Source organism: the organism of the source record quoted next, unplaced genomic scaffold (genome assembly GCF_019419815.1).
Source record: "Pyrus x bretschneideri cultivar Hongxiangsu unplaced genomic scaffold, Pyrus_bretschneideri_v1 Contig109, whole genome shotgun sequence".
NCBI lineage: Eukaryota > Viridiplantae > Streptophyta > Magnoliopsida > Rosales > Rosaceae > Pyrus > Pyrus x bretschneideri.
Window position 1 is genome coordinate 391,605 of NW_025999401.1, and position 22,249 is coordinate 413,853.

Consider the following 22,249-nt stretch of genomic DNA (forward strand, 5'->3'; position numbering starts at 1 on the left):
ACTTATAAGTAAAGAAAAATATTTTTAAACAGTACCGCTAGTGGTAATCCATTCTTACGTAAAAGCAAATTTACGCTTTTAACTCTGAATTGCGCAATACGGCCAAACATTGCTTGGCCCTGCACTTTATGAGTACGAGTCTTTCCTTCGTACATGCAAATGCAAAAATAACTCGTTCAAATCACAAAATGAAAAGTTTATACACAAATGTCAAACTGAGAAACCGCCGGATAATTCGACCATCTTGAATCAAGATATATAAGATTAAATGACTCGCTTGGTGCTTATGTCCATGGACAAACAAAAGAAAAATGCGTAAGTAGAATGGTTATTGGTTACTGAAGATTTTATCTCCTTGTTAAAATACTAAACAGTAAACATACAACACTGGCTGCGTCGAGGTTTTACCTGGACACAGAACTTATATATTACATCTACCTCATCTATACACAACACGCGCTAAGATTGCAGAGCGAAAAATTAGTGAAGTACTCGGATGCCGACCAGCATTCCCTCTTCTTTCTCCCTATATGCATACACAACCTAACGAACAACATAGATGTAAACTCTGATACTCCCCATAAATGAGTTTAAAGAAGGATCATCATCTCAACACAAGATGCTGAAGAGAACACGAACATAAAACTTGAAGCTGCCGGAGAAGGGAAACCATAAAACTTCCTCTTGTTCTCACACCTCGCAAACTTGCATGGATAAGTAAGTCCTCATTGGGATTTTCATACAATTTGAATTGGCATGTGGTCACTGCTACTGTTATGCTGCATTTGTTTCTGGACAGCTTTCACTGCTGCTACTCTAGCTGCATTTGCTGCCCTATTAGCTGCCGTTACGGCCCTGTTCACTCTTTCATCCACCTTGGCTACATCATAGGCCTTCTCGGACACTATTCTTGCTTCCTGATTGTAAGTATAACACAGAATAATAAAACAGATTAACAAGAAATACCATTGGCTATTCAGTGTTATAATAATTGTCAACCTAATTTCATGCTTCCCTAAGAACGTGATTACTGGAAATAATCAAGGATTATTTGAAGTTGCAGAGTATGAGTGCTACATGTGTTTCTTTCATTGCCAAAAAGTATGAAACATAATCATGCAAAAATTCATTAAATATTACAGGTTACAATTATGAGCTAGAATGAATTCTACGTCACGCCAATTGTAATTTTTTTCTAGGATCCTGGCTTCAGCAGTCTTCTTTAACTTGACACAAAGTGATATGGTGAGCACCAAAAACTATAAACATCTTGACCTACAATAATGTTCAATGGCCAAACCAACTAAGGGCACAAAATTGTTACACATCTGTTACGATTGCATGCCACAGAAAAATGCAGAGGGTAAACACAAATATTTTATGTAAATAGTATGTACCTGAACCGCATTAAGTACTTTGGAATGATTAACAGCAACGGGAGATACAGGATAAATTGCATTCTGTGTGCTTGGAATATCAAGGACTCCATTTTGCCAGTGACCAGCTTGAGTTTCCCCATTTCTAAACGTGTACATACCAAGCCCTTGCCTTCTACCCTCATGCCAAGCTCCCTCATACCTATGCCCATTTGCAAATCGATAGACCCCAAACCCATGCATTTTATCCGCAAAATATTCTCCAGCATACGTGTCACCATTTCTGAATTTTTTTAATAGAAAAAAAGCAGAAATTCTGTCAAAAATCAATTCTGAGCATTTACATATAGATTTCTATTTAGCCACAACAGAGATAGCCGTACATATATAAGGTCGAAACCAAACACAAAAATAATTGCCCATTTATAAAACATGTCTGCATCTCAATATCTGATGAAAGGTGAACTAAAATGATCTCAGTATATAAGTTTTCATTATCAACATATATCACTGTTCTCCTTAAAACACATGGTCAAAAACAAGCAAGGAACAGTTTAGCGTCCCATGCTAAACAAAGGTTATAATATTGTTCACAAATCTTATCTTGGGATGAGTTCCGTAATTCAAGCACTAGACAGTATGTTTTCCACCACTTATGCCGTTCATTTCTATAAGTGTTATGCGAACAACCCTAGCACTACCTTGAAATCATCTCCACTTTCATGATCTTTTGGAGTAATATGTTGCACTCCCTCGAGCATCACCCACATCCGTTTATTTAAATCTATTCACATCCTTTCTTCTTTTTTTCCCCAACAGTAACAATCCTAACACCCAATGCCTAAAGTACTTGCTGCCCAGAATATCCAGCAACAATCACGTACAACAGAGATGAAAGCCCATTATTTTTTTAGTCCTATTACAAACGTTAACCGAAAGAACTCAATCCTGTTGATGATGTTTATGAATCCACAAATCTACCTACATCAAGTGGCACAATCCATAATTAACAGTTTTACAATCTTATCACAAACAAGGAACAGACCAACCAAAAAACTTCAGAGACAATGCGGAAACAACATCAATAAGACAATATTGGTATCGCAATAACAAAATACATAAGCTACAAAATAATAGAGCAAAAATCCGGAAAATCAGTGGCAAAGTTACCTGAAATGGTAGTGACCAAGGCCGTGCTTGACACCCCACTTGAATTCCCCAACATATCTACTCCCATCCTCACAGGTATGAATTCCACACCCATGACTCTGCCCATTAGACCATTCCCCTGCATAAACATCCCCAGTGTAAAACCTATACACCCCAAAACCATGCCTCAGGCCCTGCCTATACTGCCCGCGATACCGGCTTCCTCTCGCCCACGTCTCGACGCCATAACCATCATACTTACCATCAACCCAATCCCCCTCGTACCTCCCACTCATGTAATAGTAATACACCCCACTTCCTGAACATTTCCCCTTGTGAAATTCACCCTCATACACGTCTCCATTGCTGTAAACCTGAACCCAACACCCCGAATTACCTCTCTTTTCGGCTTTGGGCCGCGACCCGATTGACCAAAACACCGGGAGCGGCGGCCTAGAGGAGGTCTTGAGCTTGATTGGGAAAGACCTGGCGAGGAACAGCCGTATGGACGGGAGGCGAGGGAGGGCGAGATTGAGGGAGAAGAGCAATGCGGCGGAGAAAGCGAAGGCGGAGAGGAAGTCGAGGAAGAAAGAGTGGCTAGGGTGAGAGACCAGGAAGTAAAAGAAGGGCAAAGAAAGCAGTAGGAGGAGGCGGCGAAGGCGGTTAACGCGACGGAGGAGGCGAAAGAAGGCGGATTTGGCAGCGATGGAAGGGGAAAAGAGAGGTGGTTTTTGCGGCGGAGGTGGGAATTTGTGGAGGGTCGGGGATTTGGAGAGGGAGGAGGGGGCTTGGGTCAAAACAGGTCGCTTGTAAGGTGTGGTTTGAGGGATTGGGGGGTCATGGTGGGGAAAATGTTGAGATGGGTAGCGAGGGAATTGGGAGATGTGATTGAATTGGTGCGAAATCGAGGAGAAGGAAGAATTAGGCGGCGATGGCGGTGGTGCGGCGGCGGCGGCGGCGGCAGAGGCTGAGATTGGGTTGTAATCGGAAGAGACGCCAATGCTTTCTGTTCCGATCTGAGCTTCTGATTTCTTCTGATGCATTACATATGGAAAAACACAATACAGTGAAGAAAAACACCAACAAACAAGAACAGAAAGAAGAAGAAGAAGAAGAAGAAGAAGGGTTTTTTTGTGCGTTGGATTTGGTTGTGGGGTTGGGAGAATGTTTCTCTTAATTTTTGTTAGGGTTGAGATTATTGGGAGAGAGAAGAGATGTTGGGAAGAGCGGGGCGTGCGCAGAATTAATGGCAAAAGAGTGGAGTGTTTATACAATCGTAAATTTCCAATTTTGAAATATCAGAGAGAAAGACATGAAGAAGAAGAGTGAGAGAGATAGAGAGGGGTCCATAGGCTATATCTGACAACTCGAAGCGACAAATAAGACGGCGAGGGTAAAATAATTATATGCCTGAAACAGTAAATACGCGTATTATGCAATTAAATATGGGTATTTATCATTAATATTTAAAATTTAACATCTAATTTCATAAATATCATTATTTTAAAAAAATTTCAAATATAGCAAAAAACTCACGTGAATATACCTAAATACCATCAAGATCCAAAACCCAACATTTGAATAGATCTCCTAGGCATTGTTGTTCTAAGTGTGAGGCCGCCAGAGAAAGATCTTGAAGGTAAGGACGCTACAAAAAGTAAACATCCTCTACAATCAAACCCAATGTTGTGAGTTCCACATAGAACTGGTCGAGTAGGTTGATTGTTTGACATGAATCGCTTTCTAATTCAACTAAAGCGAAACCCATTCTCCTTACAAGACTAATACCTTCAAGTGTTGCTCCCATTTCAATCTGGTCAACAGACCTAAATCCTACCTCGTTCCATGCACCAGCAGCAACAAAAGCACCTTGCCAATCCCTAATAATTACACCCACTTCTCTCAGACTATTCTCTAACCTTGTAGCTCCATCCACGTTCACCTTAACCCAACCCTATCTAGGGGTCTTCTACTCATGCTACAATAGTTGCAATGGCGACGACGAGCGAGAGACATTTGCCATAAATTCCTGTAACCATGTAGTAGCCCACTAAACAACAAGTGGGTGACCGGTCCTGCCATTCCACACTCTAGAATTTCTCTCCAGCCAAACAGCCCAAAGAATAATGCAAACTGAATTAAAATTCTTTGGTTTTGGTTTTAATTTTAAGAGTTTAATTCATTGAATTTAGTTCATGTTTATTTTGTTTTAATTTTGAGGGTACTTAAGTCTATTTAAGTAAATTTCTGTTATTTTTGAAAGATTGTATAATATATGATATTTATGAAATTTGATGTTAAATTTTGGCTATTATCGATAAAAACTCATTAAATATGTTCTTTAAATTGTCGAGAGATTATATTCACACACCCTAATTAACTTCTCCCACACTTTTTTAATTTTTTAATATTTTCTACACACCACTAACACTTGATAAAAAAAATATTAAAAATATGTGAGAAAAGTAATTTGGAGTGTATGAATATAATCTCTCTAAATTGTCAAGGGTCTTTGCTGCTTTAAGAGTAACCAAAGTTTATGGAAAACATGTACCGCCTTCTCCTCCTCAGACTGATTCAAAAGGAGTTTATACAAAAGCATGTGATTTTCTATATAGAAGAGGAGTTCTTGCATTCGTTTATTTTCAACCATAGTTAGACAGTGCCTAATTAGATTATTAGTTCCCGGAATTATAGAGTAGTTGGAAGATAGTTCATGTGGTAAAAAAAAAAATTAGGATTTAAGTCTCTGTGGTGATGTTTGTTAGAATTTAGGCCTAAAATTGAAAATTTCATCAACTATGCTGTAATTGTTAGCATGTGGGGCTACATATGAGACTAACTTTATCTTTTTAAATCTCACATATGAGTCTTTATGTGTTAATAATTAAACAGAGAGTTAATAAAATTTTCACCTTTTGGTTTAAATTCTAGCATTTTTACCGCATGGGCTATCTTCCAACTACTCTATACGAAAATAATCATTCCCTTTACATGTTAGCGAAAATCATTGGTGACAAAGGATGATTTCTACTAAATAAACATGGTCTCATCTAATAAATTGCTAAACCTCACTCTTGAATGTTAAAAATAGAGAAAGACGTGGGTGGTAAGTTACAAGACCGAGGGGTAGTACCAGCTAGGAGACAAAGTCTTTTATTTTCTTTAGGAGAGGAGACAAAGTCTTTGCTATTAATTTTCTTCCTTATTACAAGTTATATATTTTTTTGTACTAATCGACATTAAGAAAAGGGGAGAGAGTTTGTATCGGGAGTCCATTTAAGAAAGTGGTCCTCCTGAAGGAAATGTGGTGATTAGTCTTGGATGATGTCATAACCACCATAGCAAGTATCTAAATTCTCGTCTTCGAATGCTTTATTTCTGAACCATTCAAAGGGTCTAGCACACCAATGTGAAATCAATTCCGATGGTATCCATGCTTTTTTTTTTTTTTTTTTTTAATATTTGGGGAAAAGAGGTCTTAACAAAAGATTGCTCCACAGCCCGTGTACCGAATCAATATGAGACTGATAATATTCATTTCTGAAAGAGCTACAAACTCTTGTGATCGCTTAGGTACCGTTTGGTACGTTTGACGGGACGGAACAGAGTGGGACAAGGCGTTCCGTCCCACATTTGGTGCGCCTAAAATGGGTGGAACGAGCTGTTCCACGGGACGAGTTTTGGATGAATTTTCGTTCCACCTCATCCCCCTGGAACGACTCGTTCCACATCCGTGGAACACAAAATTAGAACCTCTCCGTCTCTTTCTTCTTCCTCCTTGTTTCCATCCGAGGGCATCTTTGCTCCCGCTCCGTTCCGTTCCATCCTGTCCCGTCCCGTCTGCATACCAAACGATACCTTAGGGTTAGGGTTTTCCTAATTGAAGAATGAACTGGTTTAGGGTTATTTCCGATTCTTGGCCTATCCATAATTTGACATGAGATGACAAAAGGAAATCTCAACATGATTGAAGTTGCTTTTTGCCCAACAAAGAGGCTTAGCTTTGTTCCAAAATAGTTCATCATCAATGACGTGTCATATCAGTCGAAAGTGAAAAAGCCATTAGCCAAAAGGTACTCATTTTTTGTCATTTTGTACTACGGTATAGTATGAGATTTTAAGTTCGAAAATCTTGAATGATCAATTTGATATCAATGTATTATACTCTTAATGTAAATGTATAGTTATATCAAACAATGTTTCATTTGTTCTTTAGTCTATTTTTTATTTCTATGTTCAAAAATTAATTCAAATGTGTGAATTTAATTATATATCAACTAGTACTGTCATGGAGGAGCTAGGACTTTATGTGTGGAGGTTCAAACCCTTATACAAGTTTTTTTTTTTTTTAAAAAAAGATGGAATGGATGATATACAGAAAATGGAAATTATAGGCTTTAAGAAAAATTCTTTGGGGGAAGGCCACGTCTGGTTGTAATGTAGCTCTATCGCTATTTACTGGTCTAATGATATTTTTATTCATAGAGTTAAAGAGAGATTCTGAATTCGAATACATCCAGTACCCATGATAATCATTGACAAAATAAAACAAAACAACAAATTTTTAGAGTAAAACTGGTCAACTGATAATTTTGCTAAAATAAGTATTCATAAAAGAAATAAATTATTGATATTGTTTAAATTCACATAAATTTTGTACCCTTTAATTTGAATGTTGATAGACTATCGCTTGGATAAAAATAAAATAAAAATCTTCACAAAAGGGTAAACATATAGAATGAAATGTCACCATGCTTAAAAAAAATGCGCTCCACAATTTTTTCCCGACATACTTTAGGCTATGTTTGGGTTAGGGATTTCAATGTCTCAAGAGATTTCCATATCCAAAAGGAATTAAGATCGAATTACTATGAAATGGATCACCAAATATTAGATAAGAAAATTAGAAATGCTTGTCACATTTCCTTTGAAATGGTCATGAAAGGATTTTTAATATCTCATATCTAACGAATACTTCAAATTAAAATCTCTTCAGACTTGACAATCCTCCCCCTAAACATAGCAATGATCTTGTGATTCGATTTTATTTGACCAAACATATCCATCCTGACTTGTTCATCAAGAAAAGAATGCTTCAATGATTTTAAAATTCATGAACCAAATAGCATACATATGTTTAAATAGACAGCACAATTATTTTGAAGTCTTGACAAGACAAATCTATCATTTGCTCCATCAAACCCGGCTCTTCCCTTCAACCACTTAATCACGAGAGATCTTTCACTATGACGGGAACACGGAGTGGTACATCACGTGTCATTATACAAATTGTGGGATATATGTGTTAAAAAGTTAATAACTTGAAGAAAAATTTCCCACGACTTATATAAAAACACGTGGTGTATCATCCTTGTACCAATCATAATAAAAAAGTCTCCTTAATCACAACTTAAAAATGTGGGAAAGGGATCCTCTCTGGATTCCTTCCTCCTAATCCACCAAATCAAGGGATCTGTACTGTTGAAATTGATTAAGCGGCTGAAGTTATTACAACTTTTAAAGTGGGCTCATATTTGTAACCGTTGGATTAAATTTCAAAAGCACGAATCCCTTGATTTGATGAATTAAGAGGAAGAGATCCGAAAATGATCCATTTCCAAAAATGTGCATATGTTTTATGTTTTTTGGATCAAACCAACCAGTTGTGTGTGTGTGTGTGTTTTTTTTTTTTTTTTTTTTTTTTACAAATTTGGAGAACCAAGGTCGAAAATAATGAGTTGAACTTGTCCAATCATTGGAATTTGTCTCAGACAAGAAAACCATTACAATTAACTGCAATTACAATAATCTATTAGAGCAACAATAACTATTTCCTCTGTTTGGAGTGCCAAGTGTTGTCTGCGGACGTACTTCGTATTTTCGAATTGGTAGTATAATGCAATCATCGTTTGTATGTGTAATTAATTATGAATTACGATTGTTATGTAACTTGGAACTGTAAATTCAAACGATTATGACTTTACATCTTTTGTAATACTGATGTTGAATGTTAACGTTATAATGTAACATTGTTATACGATATTGTAATATAACATTGTGTGATTTTGGATGCATTCTAGTGAATAATTTATTACATACTGGAACAAGACGTTCATAGTGTGATCATAAACATTAATTTTGTAATCCAATCATGTCTAAGTATAATAACCTACATTAACAGTGTAATAAGACGTCCACAACGTAACTACTGACTTTGTAGTAGTAATAACAGTTTGTGTTAATCAATGTAACCTTACCATGATTGTATAGTGTGTAAAGGAAGGATATTATACTTGACGTGAATGCATCACACTGCCAACAAATAATATGCCAAAAATTCAAAAGGAGGAGCATGCAATTCTAACCAACTTAACTTAACAAAATCCAAAGTTACTGTGTTTGAAATGCAAAATTTTAGAAATTCCATTTACTTAGAATATCAAGTAATAAGAATGTTGGTGGGTTAATTACAATCGAGGTATATGTGTTCGAAGAGTAAAAATGTTGGTGGTCAATTGCAATCATACCTTGTATTCTTCTCACTTTGAGGAAGATTTTTAACGATCACAAGTTGTATATCTGCTTGTGACTATTTCCACATTCGGCTATAATTACTACCCATTTCTCCCGCTATATAATAATAAAAGTTTTACAGTAAATAATTACATTGATTTTTGTTTAAGGATTAAGAACCAAAACTATAAAACAAAGCCCATTTGGTGGGATGAATGAGATTTAGCTTTAGGAATAGGATTAGATTGGCGTGGATTTGTAAGACATGACTTGTAACTCATGTATAAAGATAAATTGGATAATCTACTCTATTATGAACTCATATAACTCATCACGTCCAGTCTTATCCATTTCACATTTGACATAACAAACATCGGATTGAACTCACATCTATTTTAATTGATCACAACCTATCTCATCTAACCTACCAAACGGAGCCTTAGAGTCTCCCAATCTGCTATGTTCCAAAAAAGAACAAAAAGAGAGAGCCAAAGTTGCATAGTTTGTATGTAGTTACACATTTTGGCCATTTCAATAGAGTCAACGAGTTAGATTGTTCCAAAGCTTGCAAAACCATAGACAAAATAATAATGTCCACCAGTTTGTATGAATTTCATTAGACAGTGAAACAACTTCACTTTCAAACTAACTAGTATATGTTTACATACAAAGTGCGTGAAATTTTTTACTTTTGTATTTAAAATTAAAGAAGAGAGGAAGAGAGAGAACATGGGAGTGGAGAGAGAGGTTTTTTTTTTTCTTTTTTTTCTACTTTTTACCCTTTTTTTTTTAAATTAGATACAATAAAATCACCTGTGAGGATTAAACAAAAAACAACAAAATTTTGTTTTATAAAATTACGTTACTATGTTTAACTTTTTATTGTGACAAAAAACAAAACTATCTTCTCTATTTTTTTATTGACAAAAAGGGTTCCATCAGTACATACTTTGGATAAGTTTAGCCGTACCAGTTCCAATCATGTCTTCAGATGATCCAAAGGAAAGTTCGCATCCCTTCCGGACAATGACCAATTTTTTTCCGTAGTTCGAGTGTTTTTTTAGCTTTATTTTTCAGGTCGGACATCTGCGGTGAAAGTTCTGTTTACATCAAGGAGTAACTGAAAATTTCATATCTACTAAACAGAAATTTCACAAAAGGCACGCATGGAACGGTAATTGAAAGGTAAATTTACCTATCAATTTCCACGCGTGCCTCGTGACATATTCGTCCAACAGTGACAAATTCTCAATCTCTTTGATTAAAACAAAACACGACTACAGGGACCTGGTTGAAAACCTAATTGTAAAAACAACAAAACTACAGAAGCCAAATCCATCACTATCCTTGTAAAAACATCCAAACTACAGGGACCAAACACCACCTTGCATGAACAAAATGAAAAACTCATGTTCTAAGTGCGATTTTAACTTCAAATACTACCGTTCTTGGCATTACATCCATCAAGCAAATGATAGTAGCACATTAAATATATAAACAGGAAAGTTGTGTCAAAGGGGCATAAGATCGGAGCATGATTAATCATAGTAAAAGGAATGATAAACACGAACCCCTAATGCAAAGCACATCAATCTCAATAAACAAAATGAAATAACTTACAAGCGCTCCGTTATCTCATGATTAAAATTCAAAGAAAGGTTTGCTACTTTGCTCTGCAAATAGGCCAACTTGCACATTAAGCATTTCCAATGGTAGATCACTTGTAGTACTTTCTGAGCTACTGCATCTTACCTCACTTGTCACAGCCAGTCCTTTTACCAATGGAGGCATGAAGCAAGATAAGAACCAAGGCTGGTTAATAGTAAACCTCATCACAGGTTTTGCAGCTTGCACTGTGGTTACGGCTTGTGGAGCTTGAAACCAAAAACTCTTGGAACGTAACTCTGTGTCGCCTTTTGTGGCTTAAGGTGTCCATACGTCATCAAGAATAAGTGCGGAAATGTGGTTCCAAAATACGCTCCGTCAATATCTTCAAAGTGTTCAGGAAATTGAGATATAAAATCAGAAAGTCAAACAAAACTCGAATATGGTAAAATAATAACCATGAGAGAGAGAGAGAGAGAGAGAGAGAGAGAGAGAGAGATGAAGTGATTTCATAAGCAGAGTTATGCAAATCTGATATTTGTTTATAATATCAGTCTCAGGAAGGACATTACACCCTACTAATGATTTATTAAAGCTCATTTATAACCACCATCAGACATTCAAGTGCCCGCAAATTCAGTTGTTACACCACCCACTCAATGATCAAATAAAATCCATGTCCAAATTTCATGATCCTGGTATTGACACTTGCAAATGAAGGACGTATTGTTGACCAATTAAAGTAGTTTTTTTACAAGCAGTTGCACTAAGTCTTGACCCCAAGCATAATATTAGACTGTCAAATGATATTTACAAGAGAACAACACTGAACTTAAATACAACTTCTACAAAAGACCAAAAAGGGTAAATTTCTTTCGTCAAAATTTGTAAGAAGACTCATCTGGTAATTGAAAACCCAAAACTGAAAAGAGAGAACTATGAAAAGAACTTCAGTGCAGATGCAAAATTTATGCATTAAAGGATACTGCCTTGGTACTTCGATCGAGGGTAATATATATCTTCACACTTGGGGCAGTATATTTTTACAGTGCTTGAACGAGGAATGTCCGATTGACCAACTGGAAGGCAAGGTTGTCCACAGCAGTACACTCTTGGGCATCTTCCAAAGTCATAGTTCTTGTACTTCTCCAACTGTAGAACTTTAAGATCAATATTCTAACAAAAAAAAAAAAAAGATATAATAAGAAACCAAAATGCAAACGTACAATAGTCAGATTCTTACCATTGCAGACATTCCCTTGCTAGTCAGTATGTATCGAACATGAATAAGACCGTATAGCATCTCCGCTGCTGATTCAACCAACTCATTCTGCTCTTCAGTGAACATATCACCTGGACACAGTCCCCATTTATTAAGTGCCTCAATTTCAATGACAAAAAGGAAAAACGACCACAACCAAAACAGATAAACAGAGAGAGACAGCTGTTCAGACAGACAGATAGAGAGGATATTAGAGCATTATCTCCTGGGTATACTTTGTTTCATCGTACCTTACAAACCACTATCCAAGTTTCAACCCCAACATCATCCCTTTCATACGTTATTTGGAGTTCTACCCCAGTTTTATCTAGGTATTGCATGCTTTCACTTTTGATCTCAGAGTCCCACGTTGATATTTCAAAATTAAGCATTCATATTTCATACCCATAAAAACTTTTAGTCCAAAAAACCATACCAAAACCTAATTACGAATCTTTATTCCTCACTATAATGCTAAATGCAGAACCAACACAAGAAAATAACAATATTAATGGGCTGCTGCTGTCCACTGAAGACGGTTGAATGTTGTCACCCAATATCCAGCAAGATGTCCACCACCAGTAACCATACTACACATATCAAGGCCCCTTGACTCAGATCTCATATAGGGCCACCATTACCAATTGAAAACTCAATAGGGTGTCACCAATCTTATGTTTCGCCAACTACTTCATAAGTTTCATATCAATCTGTGATCCACTAGACTACTTTACTTATATTGACTAGAACAGCACCAATTTCTTTTCATGGAATCTATTTTCAAGAAACTTTCCAACCAACTAAACTATACATGCAAACCCCCTACATTAAGTAACATATTACCTGGCTTGTCTCGAAATCAGTTTATATAATTCAAGCAGACAATTGATTAATTTCCATAAAACACTAATAGCCTTTCACTCCAAGGAGATTTATTAAAAGAGAGTGGCCTCAATTTAACAATCAAATAGTATGCAATTTTCCTTACCTTTACTTTAAAAGATGTAAAAAAGATGGTTCTAAAGGGGAAAAATATGCGCATGCATTCACACACAACAAACTAAAAGCCCCATTAGCATAGACAAATTCTTACCATGAGAAGACTCAACATCCAAAATCAGATCAAGTGCATAATCATAATATGGAACTTGACTGCTCAATCCACAGAGATTAAAATCATCTTGGATGTATTCATCATCAACTTCACAAAAAAATTCATTCCCTCGCAAATTGCAGAACCATGAAATCCAAGAAGTGTCATCTCCATCAGAACCACTGACATCTGATTCTTCACTGTCTGTTTCAGATTCCTCTGCAATTAAAGCAAACTAACTATGTAAGAATGAAATGACAATTTCCAATGCAAATGTCTACCAAGTAGATTTTTAGTCCTCTTCTACAAATTTCATGTGTATTCATTAGTCAAACACTAAAAAGATGTAAAGTTACACAAGTGTGAGACTAGAATTTGGAAAAGAATTAAAATTGAAAACTTCTAAGACTTGGAACAGCTAAGAATCTTTCCATTTCAAGTAATCACGCTACTCCAAACGAGCAATAAATGAGTGAACTTTCAACTTAGTAATATCCTAGTTTTTGCAAAAAATAACTAAAAGTAGCATATTACATAATCAGGGCCCCTTTGCCAAACATAAACTCAGCATACAATAACATTAGACCCACATTCCATATATTTTCGGTGACTAATCCGTAATCATAAACATAAAGGACATTGAATTACAAAATTAGCATGCGAAAACGAGAAAACCATTTATACATGGAACAAACCCAGATCATATAAGAAAGTTTGTGCTAATAATCTTAGTCCTAAAACACATTACTAGCAACTCCCAATAAAAATACGAAAACAAACACCATTAAACCAAAATCCAACAAATTTAAACCAAACAAACCGAAAACAACTAGAGAGCAAAAACAAGACCAACCATCAGAGCATTTGTTCTTGGCGAGCGAGGCGGCCGTGGCTGCCGCCGCACGGTGATCAAGCTGAGATTTACCAGCGGAAGTGGAGGGCACAGAGAGCCTCTCTTTGTCCTTACTGTTAGCCAAAGCTCTCGATGTGGATGGGGTGGACTTCTCTAGGTGCTTGTCCAGCGCATCGTTGATGCGCTTGCGGTCTAGCGACCCACCAACAATCTCTGTTTTCGACGACCCGCCACGTTCCCTATACATGGTCTAATTTCGAACCCCTTTCGATGAATTTTGGCTCTTGGATTTGGAGCGAGGGAGAAGGGTGGGTGTCAAGCCCTGTGGTGGCCTTCCATGGTGCGGTGGATAGTTTGAATAAAACCCTAGATTTTCGACAGCGGGGTAAGCGCGGTGTAGGTGTTTTGGAGGTTCTAAGGATCTGAGTGAGATCGAAGATTAGAGACACAGGGAGCCGAGGGGGGGAAGAGAGAGAGCTAGGGTTTGGGCGGGGAGGGAGAGATGGGGCGAGAGGTACACGAGCTGTTGAGCAAAATGCTCTTTGGTTCCCTCTGTTCTCATCTTTGTTTTCTAGTCCCACCTTTTTTTTGTTTTTTATTCACCGTCTTCATTTTCTTTATATTTTTCAAAAATGTTTTTTTTACCAGAGTTTAGCAATATCCATTAGGGGTGGGTTCAAAAAACCGAAAATCGAAAAAAACCGATAACTGAACCGGACCGAGATTGAAAAAAAACCAAACCGTAAAAAAACCGAATCGAAATTGTCAAACCGAACCGAACCGAATCTGACCAGTTCGGTTTCGGTTTTTGAGGCTCGGAAACCGAACTGAACCGAACCGAACCGATATATATATATAATTTTTTTGAATATTTATAAATACTTTAGTCATACAATCATAACAAAACAGAACCTGTTGCCAAGTTGGTTTCAGTGAAAGTTTACAAGCTGGAGGCATGGGTTCGAACCCTCATGCCTCCAAGATTTGTGAGATGATTTTTAATTTTTTAATCTTTTTATTGTAACCCTAACCCTCCTCCTCCTTATTTTTCATTCCCCTTCCCTGCCTCTCCTTTCTAGACTCTCGTTCCCTCCCTTCCCTGCCTTCAGTTCTTCTTCTTCAGTCCAGAGTTCGTTCGCAGATCGCAGTCTCGCGCAGCCTGAGGCCCTGAGCCTCCTCTCTCTCTCGCTCTGTCTCTCAGGCGACTCGCGTCATTTTTTAATCTTTTTATTGTAACCCTAACCCTCCTCCTCCTTATTTTTCATTCCCCTTCCCTGCCTCTCCTTTCTAGACTCTCGTTCCTTCCCTTCCCTGCCTTCAGTTCTTCTTCTTCAGTCCAGAGTTCGTTCGCAGATCGCAGTCTCGCGCAGCCTGAGGCCCTGAGCCTCCTCTCTCTCTCGCTCTGTCTCTCAGGCGACTCGCGTCGTCAGTCTCTCTCTCTCATCTCGCCGTCAGATTTTTCTTGCCGTTTTCAAGTCTCGACAGTCGACAGCAAAAGGTTAGCCTCCTCTCTCTCTCTCTCTCAGTCTTCAAGACTTCAACTTCAATCACTCTCTGTCTCTCTCAGTCTTGAATCCCAGGCAACCGCGAGTTCGCGACCGGCGGACCTTTCTCACTCTCAAATTGTCTCAATCTCTCACACGGTCACACCTTGCCCTCGCCGCCAGCGCCAGTCTTTGATCTCGCCGTGAGCTTCTTCTTGCCGTATCGACTTCGAGTCTCGAGACTGCAAAAGGTTGGTCTCATTATCATACTCTCATATCTGGGCTTCTGCTTCTGCTTATCGAATATCGATTATGGGCTTTTGCTTGACTGCTTTTGCTTACTGATTTTGGCTTTCTGGGCTTCTGCTTCTGCTTACCAAATTACCAGTCATTAAAATTGCATGCATAATCAGAATTCAGAAATTGTAAATTTGTAATATTTGATTAATTATTCTTTGTTGTGAATCGTGAATTCGTGATTGAAGATTTTGATGGTTTTCTGGGATTTTGACTTTTGAGAACCTGTTGGTTATACTGTAATATTCAATTTCTGAATTCGTAATATTCGATTTTGAGAACCTGTTGGTTATACTGGGATTTTGAGAACCTGTTGGTTATTTCCTTGTTGGTTTTGAGAACCTTTCAGAAATTGTAATTTGTAATATTCGATTTCGAAATGTTGGTTTTGAGAACCTTTCAGAAATTGTAATTTGTAATATTCGATTTCGAAATGTTGGTTTTGAGAACCTTTCAGAAATTGTAATTTGTAATATTCGATTTCGAAATGTTGGTTTTGAGAACCTTTCAGAAATTGTAATTGGTTTGGTTATACATGTTGAGAACCTGTTGCCAGTTCCAGTAGCCTGTTGGTTTTGAGAACCTGTTGCCAGTTGCCTGTTGGTTTTGAAAACTTTTGAGAACCTTTCAGAAATTGTAAATGTAATTGGTTATTTATACATGTTGATTTTGATTTGATAATTGATGTTAAAGACTTTAACATCAGAATGAATGTTGTAAAACTGTGCTTGTTGTCAATATGGACAACAATTTGGGATAAACTAAGTCAGAATGAATTTGGGACAGCAATTTTAGTTGAATTACTTGAAGAATATATGTTTATGTATTTGATATATGCTTGATTTCAACAAACTAAGTGGATTAATGTTTCTGTGGAGAGTGAGTGAGACTGACGACGCGAGTCCACTGCCCATTGGCTTTTACAAAGTCCACTGGATTTTACATGTTTCTGTATTATATGTTTCTCAGTTTCTGTATTTGAATACATATAAGTTTTGGATTTTACAAAATGATGAAATTCCAAATGTATACTTAAAAAAATGATGAAATTCCAAATTCCAAATGTAAACTATAAGTTTTGAATACATATAAGTTTTGTATTATATGTTTCTCTCGGTTCAATACTTTTTTAGTTTTCGAGAGAACCGTTACAACGAACCAACCAAACCGATAAAAACCGAACGAACATAATTTTGGTTGGTTCCGGTTTCGCAAAAAACGACGAACGACCGAACCACCTCTAATATCCATCTTTACTATTAAACAAAAGGTCATAGGTTCAAATCTTGTAGACGAAGTCGATGCCAAATTAGGTTACTCATTGATGGCTTAGTCGAACTCCTCCTCTTTTTAATGTAAAATATATCGTTGTATTAAAAAAAAAAGTGTATTTTTTCTACCAAAAATGCTACTCAAACTAATTTTTACATTTCACGCACACTTGTTAATTTTGACTCGTTAATCTTCTTCAATTTATTTGATTCGATGACCTAAAATTGAGAAGAATGTGTGAGAAGTAAAAGCAAGTTTCTGGATGACACTACCCTTTTTACCCATAATTTAAATTTTGAGATTTATGAAGTTGATATACTAAATCAAACTCATCCAACGGTAATCAATTAAGCAATGAGCATCACTATTACTTTAAGATGGTGAGCAAATTTTTTTTTTTTTTTCAATTCAACTCTGAAATCTTGGCTAATGTGTCTCATGTCCGGGCCTTGAGTTTGGATCTGAGTCATGCGATTTTAAGTTCCAAATTCAAAGTTTTACATCTTAAATCTCAAGTCTTAACCAAGTTTTTAATCAATACTTTTAAAGTGTAGACATTTAATTCGAAAATAAGATGTAGGATTTTCGCTCTTTATTGAGTGCAGGAACATAAATTTGTGCTCATGGTCTCGAGTTTGAGGTCTATGCCGTATGTTTTTTTTTTTTTTTTTCAAGTTTCGAGCTCTGCAATTAATCATTGACCTAATGCGGGTCCAAGGTTGAGACATTGTGATGTCTGAAGTTTAGGTTTTAAGGGGAGATGGCTAAAAGGTTAAATGCTAAAAAATGGTCCGTTTTGAGAGCAACTCCAGTGTGGGAGCTCTACCTCCAAGCTATTCACTATTCAATCCACGTAGGGAACAGTAACTGCCCTTAATGAACAGTAACTGCCTTTTGTATCTCTACTGTTGCACTTGAATAGCCCTTGCAATAGACAATAAAATAATAGTTTTTTTATTTAAAAAATAATAGTACGATCCAGCAAACGTTAACCCCAGAGGCGGCGAGCGTCTTGAACCACTCGATTGCCGAAGTGGGTCGACTGAACCACGGCCAGACAACGCCGCTACACATGGCAGCAACCCTTTTGTCCTCCCCCACCGGCTTCCTCCGCCAAGCATGCATCAAATCTCACCCCAATTCCTCCCACCCTCTGCAGTGCCGAGCTCTGGAGCTCTGCTTCAGTGTGGCTCTGGAGCGATTGCCCACTGCCCAAAACATGAGTCCCGACATAGGAGCCCACATCTCTAATGCTCTCATGGCGCCTTGAAGCGAGCTCAGGCTCACCAGCACCGCGGCTGCCTTGAACTAGCAGCAGCAACATCTATTAGCCGTCAAATTCGGTTTCGTCAGAACTCACGTCTCCGTGACCCTCAAAAAGCGTGGAGACATCGTCCTAACGTTAGCCCACGTTAGATTGCCTCCGGGCGCTCAGGACCGGCACGAATCGACGGCCTGGCGCTTGAGCCTGCTCGAGCTCCCTCGCCAGACAACGCTGGACTTCCTCCCTCAGGCAATCCAGCACTGTTTCGAAGCCCGTCCCTCGAGCAGGAGCTCCCGCTAGAACTGCTCTGATAAAAAAAATTCATCTCCGATAAAAAGCAGCGCAAAAAGTAACCCAACATGTCAAAAATTGTCCAAAGGAACGGGCTGGCTACTTTCAGCCCCACTCGAAGCCCGATTTGCCATCCTCTGCAATGTTTTCCAATGGATGAGATGGACCCAAGCGTGATCAACATGCTAAAACTATTTCCACATAATGTTTTACAAAAGAAGCATCAGAGTGGGCTGCTCGAAGGCATCAAAATAACATTTTCAATTTGATAATTGATACCTTTTGGTTTTTGTAGAAGTTAGCTGTCAGAAGGAATTTAAAAAAAAAAAAAAAAGATTTAAATTTTTATTAATTTTTTTTCTTCTATAAATGCCTATGGTATTTCTACACTATTCTTCACATTCTTTTAGCGATAAATGACACTCAAGATATGTTCGGATAACTTTTTTTAATGTGATAGTTTAATTAATTAACCAATAAAGTTAAAGAAAAACTTAAAAATAATAAAATTATTGAGGGCTATGTTTTAGCCAGTTAGAGATGATATATAAATATGGTCTGATACTATTCATTTAAATATAAATTTTTACAAAGTTATAATTCTAAATAGAACTATATTTAGCCTCTTTCAGCTGAAGATTGCTTAAGGGCTCGTTTGGTTCGCATATTAGAGTCTAAAGAATGCGATCAAATTTTTTTTTCATGTCTAATGAGTATAATTATGAGAATGATGATAGGCAGATAAGAAAATTCTAATCGAGTATAAGAAGCCACTCATAAAGATACAATGAGTTTAGAAAGCGAGAAAAAAAAAACATGCCTCAAAGGCGAAGTTTTAAAGGGCGTGCATGGCCTAGGGCCAAGACATTTAGGCGGGGCGCATGAGGAGACTTAGGCTTTTCTAAAAATAATAATTTAAATAAACTTATTGTATAACATATAAATAAAGGTGCATTTATACATAAAAAATGGAGTAATTAAGATTCCTCACATTTATCCATTTTTGTTCAAATACACACACACATATATATCCATTAAGTTAGCTGACAAATTTTAAATTCGTGGCTTTATTAAAAACATTAAGTTAACTAATTCCTCATTATCATTAAAAAAAGTGTAACTTTATGTTTCTCTTATTATATTTAATTAGTCTATTCTTTCATTAAAAAAATTTATTAACACTTTCATAAGAAAACTTCTTTAATTTGATAAAATTCTACGTATATAACAACAATAAAGTCTTATCCCACTAAGTGGAGTCGGCTGTATGAATCCTAAAATACCATTGCGCTCGTGATATGCCACATTTTCCTTTAGATCTAAGTACTTCAAGGTCTTTTTGTAGAGTCTCTTTTCAAGTCTTCATAGGTCTATCTCTACCTCTTCGGCCCTGAACTTCTATCTCGTAATCGCATCTTCTAATCGGAGCGTTTGTGGCCTTTGTCTAGGGCCGTAAAGACTTCTTTTTGAACGACTCCACTCAAAATTTTACGTATAGTTATAGATAAAAATGTATTTAAAACTTATGGTACATTTAAAAATAAATGTATCGATTTTTGGTACGTTTAGATTTTAAATGTACCAAGAAACAAAATTTACCATAAAATCAAATGTACTCATATTACAGTTAATCAAACTTACCAATATAATCAAACAATCATAAAATCAAACGTACCACAAATAAAATTGTAGAAAAAAAATGCTTAATCAAATTCTTGAAAGGAAGAAATGTTTAATCAACAAAAATGAAAAACGAGGCGCCTACATCAAAACGTCCCTAAAAAATTACGTATTATATTGGGATACATAAATTGTAAAATAAAATGACATATAGATTATACAATATCAGAACATATTGAAAGTACATGAGACAAGCATTTAATGAGTGTTTATCCAATTATTCAACAAGTCTTGTACAATTTATTAAAAAATAAAAAATATAATGAAAGTCATCTATGTTATGTCTAAGTTAGAGTTGCAACCTAGACGGGTCTAGACGAACACCTAGGCTGGTCTATGCCCCTTTCGTAATTTTTAAAAGTTTAGGAATTAATCAAGGTGGTGGCTAGCTGCTTAATGCCTAAACGGGAGATTTATAAAAAAAAGTGCCTAAATATGAAATCTTAGATTATGATCATCAACTTGTTATAACGATATATATACTACTAAATAGTTACTTAGAAGCTATATCGCAATTACAAGCAACTAATCATTAAAGATAGGTGTTAAAATAGCTCTAACTAAAATCCCAAAAATAACGAGGCAATTCTTTATATTCGGTAATATATTTTGCAATCTCATGCTAAGGTTGTTATAGAATGAGATTGTTCATAAGATAAGAAAATTATGCAAGGTGATGGCAAAAAGAAACTAAATAAAGAAAAATGAAAATTGAAATTTAGAATTCATTATCTTTTAGTGCGACGAGAGATCTAAAATTTCCAAAACCCCAAACAATCTCACAAGAAAAAGGCACTAAACACAGAAAAAGCAGTCTAAAGATTTCATTAATCAAAACATCCAAATTCGACCTTACTTCCAGCAAGAAGTGGGATTTATAGCATTTATAATTTACATTCAGAAAAATTAAAAAGACAAAATGAAATAAAGCTTCAACTAAAGCCCTCAGAAAACTGAAACTACAAAAGTTAATCAGAAATCTGAGCAGCACCTTATTTAACACACCACTTGGTTTATTGAAATACTTAAGACCCTTTCCAATCCTCAAGAGTTATGTGTATCCTAACGATCCATGAATGTATTGCCAGCACATTTACATCCTTTTCCAGGTTAGATAAAATTCGCCCTCGAATTTGGAGGTCTGTTCTCCTCAGTGTCACCTTTGAATGGAACCTGGTGTTTCACATTGAATACACTAAATGTACGAATATGACTTGGTAACTTTAGGCGATAAGCGTTTGGGTTATTATTTTCAAAATCTCATATGGCACAATTTTTCTTGCAGACAAATTGTTGTAATTTCCAGCTGAAAAGCGATCCTTGTACAAAACAGCCGAAACAAAATCTTCTACATCAAACTCGACCCTGCACCGTATGGAATCGTATGAGCTTTTGTATTTCTAACTTGATTCTTGAAGGCATTTATGAGCCATGCTATGGACCTGTTTTGATGTTATCAGTGAAAGTTATTGCCTTGCTACTAATTCTTTTCTTGTCTGGGCCATAAACAAGATCAACTGGTGCTTGCAAAAATTAAGCCATATACAATATATAGAAAGGACACATTCCAGTGCTGCAATTGACGAAAGGCTTGTAAGCGAACTTTGCAATGCATAACTTCTGATCCCACGACTCGAGATTTTCATCCACTAAGCAACGTAAAAATGTTTCCCAATGAGCGATTCACAATGTCAGTTTGCCCGTCTTTTTGAGGGTGATAGGCGATAGTGTAACTTCCACAAGCTCCTTTGAAAAAAACTCAGAAGCTTGGTGTCCCGATTTGAAACAATTGAGCTTGGCAACCATGAAGTCGGTACACCTCATGAAAGAATATAGCGACTTTTGAAACATCTGTTGTCTTCTTGTAGCAAGGTAATAAAGTGAGCCATATTTGAAAATCAATTGACCACCACAAAAATTGGGCCCAGACCACGTTGAATGCCAGACAAACTCAAAACAAAATCCATGCTTCTATCCGTCCAAAGTTGCGATGAAATGGGTAACGGCATGTCAATCCAACCAAGGTTTGCAGCAAAAGTATAATGCATTGCATGTGCATTTCACATGTCATTTTACCTTTCACTGCTGTAACCAGTAACATATCATTA

At 36.7% G+C, this 22,249-nt stretch overlaps 2 protein-coding genes across 2 annotated transcripts; both read right to left on the reverse strand.

Moving 5' to 3' along the window:
• Positions 1-331: 331 nt before the first annotated feature.
• Positions 332-3,591, reverse strand: LOC103964205. Its single transcript, XM_048572082.1, has 3 exons — positions 2,547-3,591; positions 1,398-1,659; positions 332-917 (listed from the first exon to the last, which is right to left on the reverse strand). Exons 1-3 carry the CDS (start codon positions 3,566-3,568, stop codon positions 738-740), a joined length of 1,464 nt encoding a protein of 487 aa, XP_048428039.1. The 5' UTR covers positions 3,569-3,591; the 3' UTR covers positions 332-737.
• Positions 3,592-10,440: 6,849 nt separating this feature from the next.
• On the reverse strand, positions 10,441-14,344 carry LOC103964204 (putative casein kinase II subunit beta-4). Its single transcript, XM_009377104.3, has 5 exons — positions 13,854-14,344; positions 13,001-13,219; positions 11,890-11,999; positions 11,633-11,798; positions 10,441-11,031 (listed from the first exon to the last, which is right to left on the reverse strand). The coding sequence occupies exons 1-5, from the start codon at positions 14,098-14,100 to the stop codon at positions 10,901-10,903; spliced, it is 873 nt and encodes a 290-aa protein (XP_009375379.2). The 5' UTR covers positions 14,101-14,344; the 3' UTR covers positions 10,441-10,900.
• Positions 14,345-22,249: the final 7,905 nt, after the last annotated feature.

What these genes read in the sequence shown, in the direction of transcription:
- LOC103964204 (XM_009377104.3), bottom strand. Translation starts at nt 14,100, where the DNA reads ATGTATAGGGAACGTGGCGGGTCGTCGAAAACAGAGATTGTTGGTGGG. An exon ending in CAAGAACAAATGCTCTGATG is followed by an intron (nt 13,220 to 13,853) that starts GTTGGTCTTGTT and finishes CTTTAATTGCAG; the next exon opens with AGGAATCTGAAACAGACAGT. An exon ending in GGATGTTGAGTCTTCTCATG is followed by an intron (nt 12,000 to 13,000) that starts GTAAGAATTTGT and finishes GACTGTGTCCAG; the next exon opens with GTGATATGTTCACTGAAGAG.
- LOC103964205 (XM_048572082.1), bottom strand. Translation starts at nt 3,568, where the DNA reads ATGCATCAGAAGAAATCAGAAGCTCAGATCGGAACAGAAAGCATTGGC. An exon ending in CTTGGTCACTACCATTTCAG is followed by an intron (nt 1,660 to 2,546) that starts GTAACTTTGCCA and finishes AAAAAAATTCAG; the next exon opens with AAATGGTGACACGTATGCTG. An exon ending in AAGTACTTAATGCGGTTCAG is followed by an intron (nt 918 to 1,397) that starts GTACATACTATT and finishes ACTTACAATCAG; the next exon opens with GAAGCAAGAATAGTGTCCGA.